Below are 18,631 nucleotides of genomic sequence, written 5' to 3' on the forward strand. Positions count from 1 at the left end.
ATGCACTTTTTTCCCCAGCGAACCTCAGCAGAAAATGCATCGACTATACCATCTGTTTGATGAGCGGGGGGTTTGGTGTGCTTGTTGAACCTTCACCCCTGTTTTTACACATGACTGTGGAATGTATGGATCTCACTCTCACCACCTCCTTCAAAACTCTGTCTGTTAACGTCAGACTTGGAGAAGTGCTAACAAGTCTCTTCACTGTCTACTGTATGTTTGACCAGCAGAACCTGTCAATACGTTTCTCTTCAAGCTAGTGAAAGAACATTGTCAGTCTGACTTCCAGGGATTTTATTTGTCTTTCTGACAGTTTTACAGTTAACATTTCTAGGCTCTTTATATTGAGTGGATAATGGTCACAGTTAAAATCTGCGGATTGAGTTAAAGGGATATTTCAGGTTTGGCATTGAAGCCCCGAAGTCTGATGAACTCATGGATGCCATTTTGTATGTCGCTGCTGGTTAGCGTTGGCTTGTGAAACCACCTCCAACTTCCTTCAAACTGGACACAGATACACAGAAATGGTGTCCACGAGTTCATGTTCGTCTGGGGAAGTAGATAAAGAGGATTTATTGCCAAAATCCCAAACTATCCCTTTAAGTCTGATCCTTGATCAATTTGATCTTGAGCTGATAATGGCTACAGGTAACAGGCTTGAGTAAATCCTGATCCTAGATCTGCCCTTAGATACACATTCTTTCCAGCTCCCTTCCTTGTTCCTTCTTGACCCATGATGTCGTGTTATGAAACAACTTGCATGGGGGGGGCAAGCGCTGATGTTATAATACGGGGGCCACATGCCAGTCACACCTGCCCCCAATCCACACACACACACACACACACACACACACACATACATATACACACATACCCTTTCTGTTAGTTACCCCATAATAAAGACAGGACCTGTCTGTTAACGGGCTCTCAGCTGCCGGCCTTTATGACATCATCGCCGTGGCAACAGGCCGCAGAGTTAATCCCACAGGGGAGGATATGAGGAATGTCAAATGTCCAGGCTGCTCTGTGCTGCGCTGTGGGAATCTGGTATTATCATTACATATATGGGTCTATCATTACATATGTATTAAAATATAGTCCTGTCATTAGATGTCGATTTAAGTAGGTTATAGCCTACTAGACCCAAATGAATTCTACTCCTGGTTGGGCAAAACAATTACGTTCAATGGAGATCTGCTGTTGAAGGGGCTTTTTAGTTCAGAGCCTGGTTTACTGGGTCCGGGAATCCGGCCCTTAGTTTTCAGCGGACATGTAAAGTGTTGTGTGAAAGGGTGCATATGACTCTGATCAAGATTAGAGGTTAGGGTTGGATTGCGCAATGTTGGAACAGTCATGCGTTTTTCCAGTGCGTCGTCAGATGTTCACATCCAATTGGTGTTTATGCAACGCTGTTACAAAAACACCAATTGGCCGTTAGGAGATGTTATTCCAACACTGTCCCCCCTCTTATTACAGTGAAGTCATTATTAATCATAGAGCCTCATTCCGGGTAATTGTGTTTTTAAAGTGAATTCTAAAATACAAAGTGACGATGACAGTCTCTCTCTTTCTCCATCTCTCCCTTTCCTTCTCCCCCTCCTCCCCCTCCAGTCTCCTCGTCCCAGTGCTGTGAGCGGCTGCAGAAGGAGAAGGAGGAGGTGCGGGTGTCTCTGGAGGAGACAGTGCGGAGGGTCCAGAGGGATCACCAGGCTGAGCTGACCGGCCTGGAGGAGAGGCTCAAGGCCTTCTACCAGGCAGAGTGGGACAAGGTGCACCAGGCCTATCAGGAGGAGGCGGACAAGTGCCGCGCCCTCATGGAGCAACAGGTCAGTGGCGAGGCGGTGGGGGGGGGGGGTTTGATCAAATTGTATTGGTCACATACACATGTTTAGCAGATGTTATTGCGGGTGTAGCAAAATGCCCGTGTTTCTAGCTCCAACAGTGCCGTAATATCTAACAATACACAACAATACACACATCTAAAAGTAAAATGTTTTAATTAAGAAACATATATATATATATTAGGACGAGCAATGTCAGAGTGGCATTGACTAAAATACAGTAGAATAGAATACAGTATATACACATGAGATGAGTAAAGCAGTATGTAAACATTATTAAAGTGACTAGTGTTCCATTATTAAAGTGGCTAGTGATTCCATGTCTATGTATATAGGGCAGCAGCCTCTAAGGAGCAGGGTTGAGTTGCCGGGTGGTACCAGGCTAGTGATGGCTGTTTAACAGTCTGATGGCCTTGAGATTGATGATGATGAGTTGCCTTAAGACGCAAAGACTCGCGTTGGCTCTCTGAGTTCATGCCTAGGCTTTAGCTCAGAGGGCTAACACAAGTCTTACAGAGCGGAGAAGTCCGGGTTTTGAACCCAGTAAGTCACACTTGTGTAACACAGGCAGTCAGAACAGAACATGAACAAAGGCATAGAGCCAGCGTTGCTCAACATCAGCGCACTATAAACACAGTATTGAGTTTTTAGCTGTTAGCGATTGATACGTCGCCTCTAAGGCTGCTGGGGGCCGAGGGGGATAGGGTTGGTGTGATGTCATCGTTATGACTCGCGTCCTGTGGTTCATGCCGCGTTCACGTGCTAGTCGGCACTCTGAAATGTTCAACTTGCTAACTGGTTGAACGGGGCACGTGTTTAACTACAACCTGTTAGCAAGCCGGAGTTCCCTAGTTCCGACTAGCGCGTGAACACAGCATTAGTGCACTTCTGAAACACCCCACTGGCTGTTACCTGCACCACACACAGCGCCCAATTCGTAAACGCTTCCCAAGATTTACGACCGTTGCCATGGTTATTACTCCCTGATGTCATCAGCGGGAGAACGGGACAGCATGGATGAATATGAATTGGCACAGAGTATTATTTCCTGAGTCCTCTATGGCCTACATCTAACTGGTAATTCAATCAGCGATAAATCATCCACATGAGCTTGTTCCAAATCAGATACTTTTTTGCACACGTACTCCCACACACAAAACACACACCTCATACACACGCAGACTACTGCCACACACACACACACACACACACACACACACACACACACACACAACACAGCTCCATGTATATAGAGACATAAAACACTTCCCGTTTCTTTTATGCTGTTTTCACACTGTGTATTTAAATACTGGATTCTCCACATACTTCATTCTATTATTTCTCATTTCAACTGCTCTGTTAGGAGCTGGTGACACAAGCTTTTCACTGCACCCGCTATAACCTCTGATAAACTGTGTACCCAACCAATAACCTTTTGATTTGAAATGTGTCATAATAATGGGGGGAATCTTAGCAGTATGAATTGGAAGTATAAAGAGGAAACCTTAGACTATTGAGATTCACCCCGTAACTGAAGCTCAGCATGTAATGGCGTACCTGTATCACTGACTGGTGAGAGGAGCCCATGGGAATTAGAATGATCAATCAAATCCATTTTCTTCTTCTTCTCTCTGTCAGCTGGAGGAGATGAGGAGCAGACAGGAGACTCTGAGGAGAAACTCTGAGGCCAGCTACGCTCAGCAGATGGACACGCTCAGACTGACCTACGACACCGCCGTCCAAGGTGAGGACACACAACCACACACCTTCACAGAACTCATTGAAATTCATCCCTCTATTCTTCCGTCCTAAAATGCACGTTTCAATCCACCCACCCATCCATCTCAGGCATCCACACACTTGGTTGGTTTTCACATGAGAAATTATTAATCCAAAGTTTTTTAATTTGTGAATAAGTGACTAGTTTTCCCCCATCATTGAGTGTGTTGTTGTTTTGCAGAGCTCAGGGAAACCCTGGAACAGGACTTGGAGAACCTGGACAAAACGCTGAAGGAAACGGAGGCCACTCTCACTGTAAGATCCATGTTCCCTGTACCTCCCTGATCACAGCCTTACCAACTCATTTACCCAATAAAGATACTACTACTATCTTCTGTCTGTCTTATATAGACTCAGTATCAGGGAGTAACACTGTTGTAGCGTTGACTTAACAGTCTCTCTCTCTCTCTCTCCCGCTCTCACCCACTTTCTCTCTCTCGCTCTCACCCACTTTCTGTCTCTCTCACACCCACAACAGGAGAAAATCCAGGACCTCACGTTGGAGAACGAGGCGCTGAGCGAGAAGCTGCGAGCGGAGGAGGAGAGGAGGAGGATTCTGGCAGAGAAGAACCAGGTAAAAGGAATATGATGGCACCCTATGTAGTGCCCTAATTATGACCAGAGCCCCATGGACACAGAAAGGTGCTGAAGAATGCTATTGTTCTGGTACACCGTGTACCTCAGTCAACAATACCACTGCTGTGAGACAGATGTCCCAGTTTCCTGCTTATTTTTTGTTGTTATTGGGCCTTATGGTCTTTATACTGGTGGAATACTGCCCCCTGCTGGTTGCTAATGCAGCACTGGTCATTGTGTCCGTTTCTGAGATGGCAGCGTTCGGGGATTTATCCACAGTGACTCATGCATATTTAGTTTCATTTGGAAATCAAACCCACAACTCTGGTACTGCAGTCATCCATCTTAAAGTGGGTTATTGAAAGACTGTTGTTTGTCTGGAACAACAGTTTGTAGGGGATAGAAGAGGTTAGTGATTACTCTGGTTTGTGAATGAAATTCTCTCTCTCTTCCCCTCTCCCTCTCTCTTCCCCTCCCCCCTCCCCACCTCTTCCTCTCTCTCTCTCTCTCTCTCTCCCACCTCTTCCTCTCTCTCCCCCCTCTCTCTCTCGCTCTCCCCCCCTCTCTCTCTCCCCCCCTCTCTCTCTCGCTCTCTCTCTCTCCCCCCCCTCTCTCTCTCTCCCCATCCCCCCTCTTCCTCTCTCTCTCTTCCCCCCCTCTTCCTCTCTCTCTCTACCCCCTCTCTCCCTATAGAAGGACTCCCATGTGTTGTATCTGGGACAGGAGCTGGACAGTCTTAAGGTGGTTCTGGAGATAAAGACCAAGCAGCTTCACCAACAGGACAAGAAACTCATGCAGATGGACAAGCTGGTGAGGACGCATGCACACACATGTCAATGAAAACGCGCATACACACACACATACATGCCCTGAGCTTGCCCCTGTGTATGTTCGCTGTTGATTTTGCTGGCTTTCTCTGTACATCACTGAAAGGGTGCGCCATCTTATGTCATCCCTTGTAAGACACATACACATTCCTGTGAAGGCGGAGTGTTTTAGTAAGGGTTTGTTTTTGCCGTTCAAGCTCATGATAGATTGTCTTCAGTCTTGGGAGTCACCACATAAAGAGTCATTTCGCTGCAAAACAAAACTGCATAAATACACCACGAATATTGAGTCATGATTGGAAAGATTGAGTCTGCCTCGCCGCAGGCTTCAGAGCACGCAACCTAGTAAAACAAATACCTCTGTCTCAAAGTAATCAGAATCCTGGGCCTAAACCGTCTAGGAGCGGTGGAGACCTGCACACTGTCTAAAAAGAGATCATCCACAGCTATTGGGACATTATGGTGCCCAGAAGTTTATTGTGCATAAATAAAAGCTGAAAACAAAACACAAACGTTTCTGCATCAAGCCATCATCGGTGTTAATGGTGAGCACAGACACCAGGCTTCTATTAGAGATTCATTGCATATGTCACATGATCTAGTGAGTAAATCGCTGTATTGCATTAGTGGAAACCAAGACTCTTCCCAGGAGAATTAACTTGGCAAGTTAGGAGAATTAACATGGCAGGTTAGGCAAATTAACGTGGCAGGTTAGGAGAATTAACGTGGATGGTTAGGAGAATTAACGTGGATGGTTAGGAGAATTAACGTGGATGGTTAGGAGAATTGGGTTAAGGTTAGGAAAGGGGTTAGCTAAAATTGTCCCAGACACAACTCAAACATAGGCCTGCCCTGAGAACAGTCTTTGTTTCCATTAATACGATGCTGTGAGCAAATCTATACATGCAAACAAGTACATAGTATCATGGCATGATTCAAGTACATTTTAGTCATTTAGCAGACGCTCTTATCCAGAGCGACTTACAGTAGTGAATGCATACATTTTTTTCTCCATACTGGTCCCCCGTGGGAATTGAACCCACAACCCTGGCATTCCAAACACCATGCTCTACCAACTGAGCCACACGGGACCAGAAGTACAGGAGCAGAGAGAAATATCTCATTTGAACTTTTCCATTTGTGTTGTCTGTTTGGCGCCAGATGGAGAGCAACGTGAAGCTGGAGGAGCGTCTGAACAAAGTCCAGCAGGAGAACGAAGACTACAGGGCCCGCATGGACAAACACACCGCACTCTCCAAGTACGTACTACAGAGAGGAGTTACTCATCTCTCTCCAGAATCCTCATCTTCACCATCTGTCCTTCCAGCAGGGTTTCTATCATGCAGAATGTAGTTCTAAGAATGTGTGTCTTCCCCTCTCTGACCTCTCTCTCCTCTCTGTGTGTCTTCCCTCTCTGACCTCTCTCTCCTCTCTGTGTGTCTTCCCCTCTCTGACCGCTCTCTCCTCTCTGTGTATCTTCCCTCTCTGACCTCTCTCTCCTCTCTGTGTGTATCTTCCCCTCTCTGACCTCTCTCTCCTCTCTGTGTGTGTCTTCCCCTCTCTGACCTCTCTCTCCTCTCTGTGTGTATCTTCCCTCTCTGACCTCTCTCTCCTCTCTGTGTGTCTTCCCCTCTCTGACCTCTCTCTCCTCTCTGTGTGTCTTCCCCTCTCTGACCTCTCTCTCCTCTCTGTGTATCTTCCCTCTCTGACCTCTCTCTCCTCTCTGTGTGTCTTCCCTCTCTGACCTCTCTCTCCTCTCTGTGTGTCTTCCCCTCTCTGACCTCTCTCTCCTCTCTGTGTGTCTTCCCCTCTCTGACCTCTCTCTCCTCTCTGTGTATCTTCCCTCTCTGACCTCTCTCTCCTCTCTGTGTGTCTTCCCTCTCTGACCTCTCTCTCCTCTCTGTGTGTCTTCCCTCTCTGACCTCTCTCTCCACTTTGTGTGTGTGTACCCCTCTCTGACCTCTCTCTCCTCTCTGTGTGTGTCTTCCCTCTCTGACCTCTCTCCTCTGTGTCTCCTGCAGGCAGTTGTCCAGTGAGCAGGCCATGCTGCAGCAGACCCTGCAGAAGGAGTCCAAGGTCAACAAGCGTCTCTCCATGGAGAACGAGGAGCTGCTGTGGAAGCTGCACAACGGAGACCTGGCCAGCCCCCGCCGCCTCTCGCCCTCCTCGCCCTTCCACTCGCCCGGCAACTCGGCTTCCTTCCCCACCGCCGCAGCCCCACTCTCGCCCACCAGATAACCCAAACTGGACACCAAGGGGAGAGAGAGAAAGAAAGTGTGTGTGTGTGTGTGGGGAGAGTGTGTGTGTTTGTGTGGATACCCCCTCCAACACACCCTAAAGACAACCCCCCTCTACAGTCCCTTACCTCCTACCCCCCAGATCACCAACCCCAGCCTCTCAAGGAGACAAAGCTATTCCAAATACGGATGGACTACTTCATATGATGACGCTGCAGTTTTGGCTTCTGCCCACAAAGACTTGTACAGATGTTTTCTTTGCTTCCAGAAAGAGAAGACAATGTTGCACAGATGCACTTACTTAAAGCGTGGGACAATTCTGCCTTTGTTCTTTTCTGCCTGATTTCTCTCACTTTTTTCCCTTCAGCAGAGAGAAAGAACAGGCAACTTAAACCTCAGGGTTTGTACATAGCTTCTCAGCTTGATTTGATTCTCCTTCTTTTATTTGTGCATCGTGTTCCCCGCTCCCCTAATAAAGTTTGTGCGAAAAACCTTGGATGTAGTTTTGAAAATGTTAAAATGGTTTAGGCCAGAGACGGAAGTGGAAGTGAGACGTCGCATTCCCTTTTTTCTGGTTCATATACAGTCAATGAAAAAAAGAATAATATGGTAAACAGCCTGAGTGGGGCATCTTCATTTATCCGCCATCTTTGGTATAGAGCGTTTTTGAGGGTGACTTATTGAAGGGCAGAGCTTTATCCAACGAGCACTTGCTTTTGACCCCTTGTATAAACAAACAGTCCATATCTGGGCGCGGCTATTCAGAGTTAAAGTGAACTTTAATCCCAAACCTTCATCATCTCTACCTTAATAAAACTGTGGAATGTATTTACTCATCTGTGCTTTATCGCTCAGAATGTTCCCAATCCAAAACTCCAGAACTTTGTGTTGAGCCAATGTTATCTCAAACCTCTCCACTTCTCCAAGAATGCCTCAAACTGACCATCATTTTGTTTAATTTTAAAAGGTAAATAAACAAACGATAAAAAAAAAAATCAAGGTCAATTATCTTTATTATCCCTCTATAAATACATCATTAAATAGTGGATATGATTAGGGACATATAGGTATGATGTGATACATTGGAAGAGATTGGTTATACACACACAAGTCTTTTACCTGTCGAAATGATTGACCGCTATGTCGAAGCAGTGTGGGTAAGATCGATCGAGCGCGCGTTGTTGTGCAGTAGTAGCCAGAGAAGGGAATCCACCCTGGAGGGCATAGATCACCCTTTTAACACCTACCTCAGTGGCCTCAAATCTCCTCTACGACCACTCTACTTTGCTTTAACATGGAAATAATACACTCTCAAGGATCTGGTGAGGTTTTGTTGCTCTGTCTGTCTCTCTGTAATGTAATCCTGGTTTGTTTGCAGCCACTATTCAGTCATTTCTAGTGTCTTATCTCTGGCTGCACTATTAACAGGTAGAAACTAGTGAATGTTTTAAGAGTTGGCTTAAAACACGAAGAAAGTGGGCGTGTTCCAGGTTGTCTTTAGTGCAGTCGATCTGTGTAGTAGATTAGATCTCACAATGTCTGGAGAACTGTTTGTCTGAGGAAGCCCATTTTATATGATAGAGCAGTCTCTTTTGAGATTGGAATGTGCCCAGCGAGAGGGGGGGGGGGGGGGCAATATTTATGAATATAGGCAATATTTATGTTAAAGTAAGAGTTGATCATAGATAACGTTTAATTAATTTAGTCACAATCGGAAATTATTTGAGTGGAAAGTACATAATTGTACACACATTGTACCATTATTTCTAAAAGAAAAACATGTAAAAATCGCCCAACAGTCACATTCACGCTCCGGTACATTGGAAAGTATATTTTAAACCTCCTGCTTTGGGCTGGATGTGTCGATGTGTAGTTCATATGCATATGGGCTAGCAGCAGGTGGCCTAGCAAGTTAAAATGTTGGACTAATAACCAGAAGGTTGCCAGTTGGAATCCCTGAGCCAACAAGATAAAACATCTGTTGTTCTGCCCAGTGGCGGAAATCTCGGGGGGGACACGACCCCCCCCATCCTGGGAAAAATATGATTTGTCCCCCCCAATATATCACTGAAACATAACTATGTAATTTAAATAATATTAATAATACGCAATGAAAGCAATTGTGCTGATTATAGACACTTAATAGCGCGTTCTTAAGTTTCAAAAGATTGCGACCCCCCCCCCCCACCCTTTGCTTCACAATGGTTTGATCCACTGCCAGTTCCTTAGTTTGCAAGGTAACAGAGGGGTCGTATCCACTGTCTGAAAGGCACTCAATGCACGTAACTGATGTGAGGTTAATCCAGTCAATCGCGCACACACACTAGCTGAATATGCAGAGCTAGCGCGCAAATATTAACTATTAAGCTAGCTAGTACCTATTCCATTTATGTGGCCTCATCAAAGATGGAATCTTTGCTATCGTCAATTTATTCCAAGATCAGCATGCAGATGATGTAAGTTAGTGCTTCAAAGTCCCTGTAATAAGGTTAGCGATAAACTGAAGTCCAAACTGAACAGAACTACACTCTCTTCTACCATTGTCTTAAATATATTTAATGGTCTCGTTGCAAAAGCTAAATTGTCGCAAGTGAACTTTTATTTATTTATTTTATTTCACCTTTATTTAACCCGGGTAGCAAAGATTATAGCAAACACCACTGAAACGGAATTGGTGCTTGCTAGCTTTGCAAATTCAGCTATTGTTGGAAGCCAGCCAATATGAAACAAACTAATAAAATTACAAAAGGTTGCAGCATATGTTGTGTAAATGGTGAACTCATACAGCTGTCAACTCTTGTCATTTTAATCCGTTTCACATTTGCTAGCTACCTTTTAGATCGAAGCCCAAATAGAATGATAAAAGATAAGATGATAGAAGCCCATCTCCTACTGTAAATAACCTACACACTGTGTGTGTGTGTAGCCAGCCAGCCAGCCAGCCAGGTAGAAAAATAAAAGACGGACATCAGAGTATTTTTCAGTACACCAAAACGCAAAGTAAGAACCCTAGTAGCCTAATATCTCAAAGACTAGTTGATAAAATGTTCATAAGAAAGAAATGAAATTCTAATGGAAATGTTTCACAATGATGTCATTAGGCAGAGCAGGCAACAGATGGCACACAGACAGCAGAGTTGGGGACAGATATGCAGGGACAGACTGGCAGAGACAGGGAGTCTCAGGTAAGTTTGTTGAGTCTTTGTTTGGCAACATTATGAAAGGTTCTCAATTTTTTTTAACTTGTAAAATAGGAACATAATTGGAAAATGCCATGGATACCCCCACTCTCAACTTAAACTGGTGACTGAACTAAGATTTGTTAAAGGCAATGGTATTGCTGTTGTGATTAGTTGTGTAGTTTTGGGTACCGGTAGTTAGGAGTACGGCAAACACCTTATTTCTTTGGTTCCTCAATATACATTTACCATATTACAATGTAGGCTATGTGTTACAGCACTACTTTTGGTGTCCCCCTCAGGAATTGCTCTTGAGAATTTCATATAATTGTCCCCTCCAAAGTTGATATCAGATTTTCGCCCCTGGTTCTGCCCTTGAGCAAGGCAGTGGACCCCCGCAACAACAGCCCCCCACACCTCTCTGATTCAAAGGGGTTTAAAAGCTGAAATACATTTTTGGTAAGCAATTGATGATGAAAATAAATGTAATCCTTTAATAATCTATGAGCATAATTACTGTTTTACCTCAATTAGCATCAATATTGTTATGATTGGATGTTCTCTATGATGTAACACCACCTTTAGCCTATCCTAATTGAGGCAAAACTCTAACAGGATCGATGTCGTCTGGCGATCTGGACAGTTGGACATGAGATCCAGCCGGATGGACGTCGGAGGCCCGGATCATCATGACTACGGATTTGATTGAATACCACCAGCCGTGCCAGGTGTACCAGACCACCCCGTCATCCATCACCGCTTGGTACGGCCCGTTGTAGTAGTGACCGTTCAAGTTGCCAGACGCACACCTGGTGGAGAGACACAGAATGACACCAACATCTGAGATTCATAGTGATAGGTCGCGTTCCATTGCTTGGACGTTGCCAGATCTTACAACTCCTGGATAAGTATTTTACCAGCTAACCATATCATACGTTATAGCAATCTATCAGTCAATAACACAGTTGATGGCACGCAACCATTGGTTGATTTGCTTTGGTTGTGTTTCAGATTATGTTGTGCCCAATAGAAAAGAAGGGCAAATAATGTATTGTGTCATATTGGAGTCACTTTTAGTGTAAATAAGAATATAATATTTCTCAACAATTCTACATTAACGTGGATGCTACCATGATTACGGATAATCGTGAATGAATCGTGAATAATGATTAGTGAGAAAGTTAGAGGCATAAAATCATACCCCTGAAAAAATGCTAACGTCCCCTGTTATTGGTAATGGTGAGAGGCTAGCATATTTTGGGGACATGATCTTTGTGCATCTGTAACTTTCTCACTTGTCATTATTCATGACTCATTCATGATTATCTGCGAAAAACAACCAAAACAAACTGCAAATGTATAGTCACAAGCTTGATGTAGTCATTACGGGATAGGAATATGGGACCAAATACTGAACTTGACTAAATTGTATACACTATAAGTGAATTTGTCCAAGTACTTATGACACCTTCAAATGGGGGTGCATTCATTTCTAAATGGTAAAACAGGTGTAACTTTATACTGTATCATACAAAACATTTTCTCTCAAAATGCTGGAGTATAGAGACAAATTAAAAGTTTTAGCTTCTCTGTAATGCAGAAGGTCATACTTGCTGAACCACCAGCCTGACGTGTCATGGAGGATACACTTCTCATCGTCCTTGTTGGGATGGTCGTAGGTACTAAACTTGACTCCCAGTTGACCGGCCCCTAGACTGTTCCACTGCCCACTGGGAGGGGGGTGGGCTTCGGGGAGGGCGTCCCCCGCATTGCCAGTGTAGTCACCCAGATGAAGCTTATACTGGTTCTGGAGGGGGAAGAGGAGTATTTTAGGGAGTCATTTTTTAAGTATTTTATGGAGAAATAATTCAGTGATTTTGAATATTTAACTATCACTGAACTATCCCATTTAACCTAACACCTGATCTCAAATAATCAACTAATTGTGGTCTTCAATTTAGACCTCAAACAAATGCCTACATTGGTGTGCACACTGCAGAAGTCCTGGGCCAGAATTCCCCACGCCTAGTGTAAAAGGTACCACAACTTTAGGTAATAGGCTGAAGACCAGGAGTGATAGACCAAGGTATGTAACATGCTTGTACTGTAACACAGTCAATGTTCTCCTAAACAGAGCCCTGCTGAGATGTATCTTTTTGAATACTGCTGTCTACAAATATTGATCTTGTTCCACGATGGGCTAATATGAGTAGGTGAATGAAGATTATTGCTGGTTTTCCCCAGGACCTTCCCTCAAGGACTTTCAAATCACATGTTATTTGTTCCATGCTTCGTAAACAACAGGTGTAGACTAACAGTGAAATGCTTACTCACGGGCTCTCACCCAACAATACAGAGAGGAAGAAAATAATAAAGTAATAACACGTAATAATAAATACACAATGAGTAGCGATACCTTGGTACTGGTACGCCGTGTATATAGCCGAGTCGATGTGCAGGTGTTCGAGGTAGATATATACATATAGGTAGGGGTAAAGTGACTAGGTAACAGGATAGATAATAGACAGTAACAGCAGTATACTGTAGGTAGGGGTAAAGTGACTAGGTAACAGGATAGATAATAGACAGTAACAGCAGTATACTGTAGGTAGGGGTAAAGTGACTAGGTAACAGGATAGATAATAGACAGTAGCAGCAGTATACTGTAGGTAGGGGTAAAGTGACTAGGTAACAGGATAGATAATAGACAGTAACAGCAGTATACTGTAGGTAGGGGTAAAGTGACTAGGTAACAGGATAGATAATAGACAGTAACAGCAGTATACTGTAGGTAGGGGTAAAGTGACTAGGTAACAGGATAGATAATAGACAGTAGCAGCAGTATACTGTAGGTAGGGGTAAAGTGACTAGGTAACAGGATAGATAATAGACAGTAGCAGCAGTATACTGTAGGTAGGGGTAAAGTGACTAGGTAACAGGATAGATAATAGACAGTAACAGCAGTATACTGTAGGTAGGGGTAAAGTGACTAGGTAACAGGATAGATAATAGACAGTAGCAGCAGTATACTGTAGGTAGGGGTAAAGTGACTAGGTAACAGGATAGATAATAGACAGTAGCAGCAGTATACTGTAGGTAGGGGTAAAGTGACTAGGTAACAGGATAGATAATAGACAGTAACAGCAGTATACTGTAGGTAGGGGTAAAGTGACTAGGTAACAGGATAGATAATAGACAGTAACAGCAGTATACTGTAGGTAGGGGTAAAGTGACTAGGTAACAGGATAGATAATAGACAGTAGCAGCAGTATACTGTAGGTAGGGGTAAAGTGACTAGGTAACAGGATAGATAATAAACAGTAGCAGCAGTATACTGTAGGTAGGAGTAAAGTGACTAGGTAACAGGATAGATAATAGACAGTAGCAGCAGTATACTGTAGGTAGGGGTAAAGTGACTAGGTAACAGGATAGATAATAAACAGTAGCAGCAGTATACTGTAGGTAGGGGTAAAGTGACTAGGCAACAGGATAGATAATAAACAGTAGCAGCAGCGTACGTGGAGTCAAAAGAGTTAGTGCAAATGGGGGTCAATGCAGATGGTATCGGTAGCTATTTGGTTAACTATTTATCAGTCTTATGGCTTGGGGGTAGAAGCTGGTCAGGGTCCTGTTGGTTCCAGACTTGCTGCATCGGTATGGCTTGCGGTGTGGTAGCAGAGAGAACAGTCCATGACTTGGGTGGCTGAAGTGTTTTATCATTTTTAGGGCCTTCCTCTGACACCGCCTGGTATAGAGGTCCTGGACGGCCATATGCACTACCCTCTGTAGCACCTTGTGGTCGAATGCAAAGCAGTTCCCATACCAAGCAGTGATGCAGCCAGTTAAGATGCTCTCAATGGTGCAGCTGTAGAACTTCTTGAGGATCTGAGGGCCCATGACAAATCTTTTCAGCCTCCTGAGGTGGAAGAGGCATTGTCGTGCCTTCTTCAGGACTGTGTTGGTGTGCTTGGACCATGTTAATTCCTTAGTGATGTGGACACCAAGGAACTTGAAGCTCTCGACCCGCTCCACTACAGCCCCGTCAATGTGAATGGGGGCATGCATGGCCAACCGTTTCCTGGAGTCCACGATCAGCTCCTGGCTCCACACTGCCATGTCACTGACCTCCCTATAGGCCAGAGCTCACAAACCTTGTCCCTGGAGAGCTACCATCCTGTAGGTTTTCACTCCAACCATAATCTAGCACACCTGATTCTAATAATCAGCTGGTTGATTAACTGAATCAGGTGAGTTACAACTGGGGTTGGAATGAAAACCTACAGGAAGGTAGCTCTCCAGGAACCGGGTTGGAGAGCCCTGCTATAGGCTGTATCATCATCGTTGGTGATCGGGCCTACCACCGTCATGCCGTCAGCAAACTTAATGACGGTATTGGAGTTGTGCGCGGCCACGCACCCTGAGGGGCTCCCGTGTTGAGGATCAGTGTGGTGGATGTAATGTTGACAACCCTCACAACCTGAGGGCGGCCCGTCAGGAAGTCCAGGATCCAGTTGAAGAGGGAGGTGTTTAGTCCCAGGATCCTTACCTTAGTGATGAGCTTTGAGGGCACTATGATGTTGAATGCTGAGCTGTAGTCAATGAACAACATTCTCACATAGGAGTTCCTCTTATCCAAGTGGGAGAGGGCAGCGTGGAATGCAATAGAGATTATGTGGATCTGTTGGGGCGGTATGCGAATTGGAGTGGGTCCAAGGTTTCTCGGATGATGGTGTTGATGTGAGCTATGGCCAGCCTTTCAAAGCATTTCATTGGTACAGTTGTGAGTGCTACAGGGCGGTAGACATTTAGACAGGTTACCTTGGCATCCTTGGGCACAGGAACTATGGTAGTCAACTTTACAGACATGGTCAGGGAGAGGTGGAAAATGTCAGTGAAAACACTTGTCAGCTGATCAGCGCATGCTCTGTATACTCGTCCTGGTAATCTCCAGTTTATTCAGTATGAACGGTAGATTGGTTCGTTTTTTTGCGAAAAAGGACTTAAGTCAACAAAGAAAGGGAAGGGGGGGTGTTGGGTTAAAAAAGACAAAGGAAGGATACTACAAATGTCCTTGTTCTTTACGTTCTATCAATATCTCAACTGCCTTTTGTACAGTTTGAACAAGAGTAGACAAAATAGTGACGGCCAATGTTATGGGAAAACCGTGTCTGTTCCATGTGAGGACTGTCTGCAGTAAAGACCGCGGTGTTGTTCACGTGTACCTTTTCATCATCCACTTTCATGTTTTTGTACTCGGCGAAGCGCTGGTTTCCGTCAAAGTCCTCCATGTTGATCTTTAGGTTGTAGTCGCCTAGAAAACAGAGTCAAATACAGGTAATAAAGAGCCGAAATGGCCACCAATTGTCTCCCAGGTGGGTGAGTTGAGTTGCTGTGGCCTCATACAATGTAAAGCACTCAGCCATGATCAGACTTGAGATAAGTAAACTTAACATGGACTTAAGCCAATAAAAGATGGACTTATGTCAACATTTTTGGACTTGAGTCCATTTTAAGTCAACGTATCTCAAGTTGGAAATAGGGCTCTTTGAGCTCTACTATAGTTAAAAGCTCTATGTAACGTAAAAGCTATTTATTGTCATTATTAGGTACATTCCATGTGAATTTGGCCACATGCCTTCAGATGTTTTTTCTAGCCAAGTGTTGTTACCTGACTAAGAAAACTCTGGATCCTAGTTATAACCTGATTTAGGCCAGGAAGAACTCTGGGTCATATTATTATTACAGCCTGTTCCAAGGGGCCAGGAGTTTTTCCTGGTCAGATCAAGTGGTGGGAAAAAACTCTTGGCCCTAGATGTAGGTTTTCCTCTTCACCTTGAGAGGTGAGGTAGTGTAGGGGGTCGTTCCCTAGCCAGAACTCTCCGTCTGACTCGCTGTCTCCAAAACCATGCTTATACTCCACCCACGCTCTGTACAGGGAGAGAGAAACACCCACATGCAAGTGTCGCTAAACCTGAAACCAACGACGGAGCAATTCCACGCCAGCGGGAGCGGAAAATATTTTAGTATCTCAGATTGTTTTGGCAATTCTCACAAAAATGTAATTGGGAGGAAGGATGTTTGAGTTATATCATTAAAAGTACCAGAATGCCCACTCTGGAATGATGTACTTGTAGAGTATATTGTTCCAAAAATCAAAAAAGGTCGTTTTGAGATATTCAAATTCATAGTGTTGAATAAATGAATGTGAATGTCAGAGTTTGTACATATTCCATCAGTTAGATCACACTATAAAGAGTATGACGACACCATGATGTCTGTATCTGGTACAGTTCACAGGTCATAAGGTCTGACAGGAGACGTGTAGGTCTTACATGAAGCCACTTTAGGCCCTTTTATCACGATTTTCCAAAAAATGTAAAAAGCATGTTAAACATCATTCCTCCCAATGAAGTTTCTATGCGAGAACAATCTGAGATACCAGAAATATTTTTTTTGCTCCCAATACATGATCTGTGCTGGAGCTCAGAAAGCATACCATGACAATTTGTTGCAAACCAAAAGGTGTTAGTTAGGATATCTAATGTAAAATACATCAAACATTCATATAGTATTTGTTTATTCCTACAATTGCCCTTACAAAAATGAACAGTACTTATATTGCAGTATAACTGCAGTGCAGTGTAACTAAAATTAACTTTTTCAAATGAATTAATTTGATCAATCAACCTGTCAGTAGATGGTGTTTTCTTTCCACCTACCTGTCGAAGGACTCCGTTCCGTCCTTTCTCCTCTGGAAGACAGTCCAGCCTCCTCCATCACTCATGTCACAGAACACCATGAAGGAGGAGGGAGCCCGGTCCGGTCTGATCATATACAGGCCACTAACTGAGTTCCCATCCTTAAAGATCTCAGCGCAGTCTAAACACACAGAGGACATGGTTACAGTGCATGCACACCAAATGGCACCCGATCCATTCCTTATACAGCGCATTATCTTTGACTATTTATGTCTGTTTTAAAAACGAAATTGAATAGCTAATCAAACATGAATCACGCAAAAAAAACTAAATTCAGTTCAGAAAAAATACATTCCATTGGTTCTATTCATTCTATGTTCTACCCATAGAATTCCACATCAACAACAACAGGACCTATGTGGTTCTACCCCCTGTCTGACCTTTGTACTGGCCCCCAGTCTGGAGGTGTGTTTGGGGGATCTGAGGCAGCTTCTGGGCCTGGCTGAGGTGAAGCCCCTGGATGTAGCGGTGCTGGTCGTTGATCACCCTCACCAGGTCCTCCATCTCAGCCTGCAGACGCCCCACCATCTCCCCACACTGCACTGGGGCCTAGTGGACAGGGGGACCCTGTTCACTCTCTCAGGCTATACAACTCATTTAACAAAACAGTTTTTTTAAGTCATCAGAATGGTCCGTTCTATCACAGTTTTCAAGATAAAATAAAGGAACAAGTTTGTTCATTTTATGTGTTAGCCTACAAATGCTAATCTCAGTACATTAAACAATAACATAAATAAAGAAACCTGTTATGATATAATCTGATATGAATTATATTTGGATGCAGAGACAGACACAAAACACACACAAACATACATGCAGGCAGGTGCATGCAGAATACACCAACATGGCACATAAGATGTCATCATCACAACGTATGTGGGTGTTAAGGAAGTAGAATTATGCACAATATGAACCAAAGCCAATCAAAATCTAAATAAATCTTACCGAGTGGCATTCCGTGAGGAACAAAAGCCCCAAAACTGCTATGGTGGACGTTCCTGCCATGGCGTGTGAGCTATGTTCAACCACCAGTGTTACTGACGCTCTGTTCACCCTACCCTCTGACAACCCACCATGGAAGACACTGGCTACATCCCAAATGGCACCTGGTCAGCAGTAGTACACTATATAGGGAATAGGGTTCCATTTGGGATGCAGCACACTAGTTTCTAAACATCGGAGTCAGCACGAGTGTTCTGCTGTACTTTGAAAAATGGCTAGTGACTTCCCACCATAGTCTGGCCATTGACCTTCTTATTAAACCTCGTTGTGTCTAGTGGTCTATTGCGTAGGAAGAGGGTTGCCTTTTGTAGTGTCTTCCCTCTATCTATCCTCCCTTCTCATAACCCAACTGGTGATACAATACCACTTTTTACTGGCGTAATCTTAAACATGGCCCTTCTGACTCTTGAGTTCAATGACTTGTAACTTTCC

At 44.1% G+C, this 18,631-nt stretch overlaps 2 protein-coding genes and 1 non-coding gene across 5 annotated transcripts in view; 1 reads left to right on the forward strand and 2 right to left on the reverse strand.

Moving 5' to 3' along the window:
• Positions 1–7,751, forward strand: part of mtus1b (microtubule associated tumor suppressor 1b) — a 96,238-nt gene extending 88,487 nt beyond the window's left edge. For all 3 annotated transcript variants that reach the window (XM_045722932.2, XM_045722931.2, XM_045722929.2), the window contains 7 exons: positions 1,612–1,826; positions 3,480–3,585; positions 3,802–3,875; positions 4,099–4,194; positions 4,890–5,006; positions 6,185–6,282; positions 7,045–7,751. In XM_045722932.2, coding sequence (XP_045578888.2) covers positions 1,612–1,826; positions 3,480–3,585; positions 3,802–3,875; positions 4,099–4,194; positions 4,890–5,006; positions 6,185–6,282; positions 7,045–7,261 — 923 coding nt within the window. In that variant the 3' untranslated portion in view covers positions 7,262–7,751. The remainder of the gene's footprint in view (positions 1–1,611; positions 1,827–3,479; positions 3,586–3,801; positions 3,876–4,098; positions 4,195–4,889; positions 5,007–6,184; positions 6,283–7,044) is intronic.
• trnap-ugg (transfer RNA proline (anticodon UGG)) lies at positions 6,041–6,116 on the reverse strand. The gene has a single exon. It is a non-coding gene; the product is annotated as a tRNA-Pro (tRNA).
• Positions 7,752–10,156: 2,405 nt separating the features above from the next.
• Positions 10,157–17,725, reverse strand: LOC106610397 (fibrinogen-like protein 1). Its single transcript, XM_014209757.3, has 6 exons — positions 17,578–17,725; positions 17,159–17,318; positions 16,272–16,366; positions 15,662–15,750; positions 12,050–12,246; positions 10,157–11,248 (listed from the first exon to the last, which is right to left on the reverse strand). Exons 1-6 carry the CDS (start codon positions 17,723–17,725, stop codon positions 11,026–11,028), a joined length of 912 nt encoding a protein of 303 aa, XP_014065232.1. The 3' UTR covers positions 10,157–11,025.
• Positions 17,726–18,631: the final 906 nt, after the last annotated feature.

The sequence above is a fragment of the Salmo salar genome, chromosome 08 (assembly GCF_965601325.2).
Source record: "Salmo salar chromosome 08, fSalSal1, whole genome shotgun sequence".
NCBI classification, from domain to species: domain Eukaryota; kingdom Metazoa; phylum Chordata; class Actinopteri; order Salmoniformes; family Salmonidae; genus Salmo; species Salmo salar.

What these genes read in the sequence shown, in the direction of transcription:
- LOC106610397 (XM_014209757.3), bottom strand. Translation starts at nt 17,725, where the DNA reads ATGGTGGGGCGTCTGCAGGCTGAGATGGAGGACCTGGTGAGGGTGATC. An exon ending in TGAAAGTGGATGATGAAAAG is followed by an intron (nt 12,247 to 15,661) that starts GTACACGTGAAC and finishes TTCCCCCTCCAG; the next exon opens with AACCAGTATAAGCTTCATCT. An exon ending in TCAGGCTGGTGGTTCAGCAA is followed by an intron (nt 11,249 to 12,049) that starts GTATGACCTTCT and finishes TCTCTCCACCAG; the next exon opens with GTGTGCGTCTGGCAACTTGA.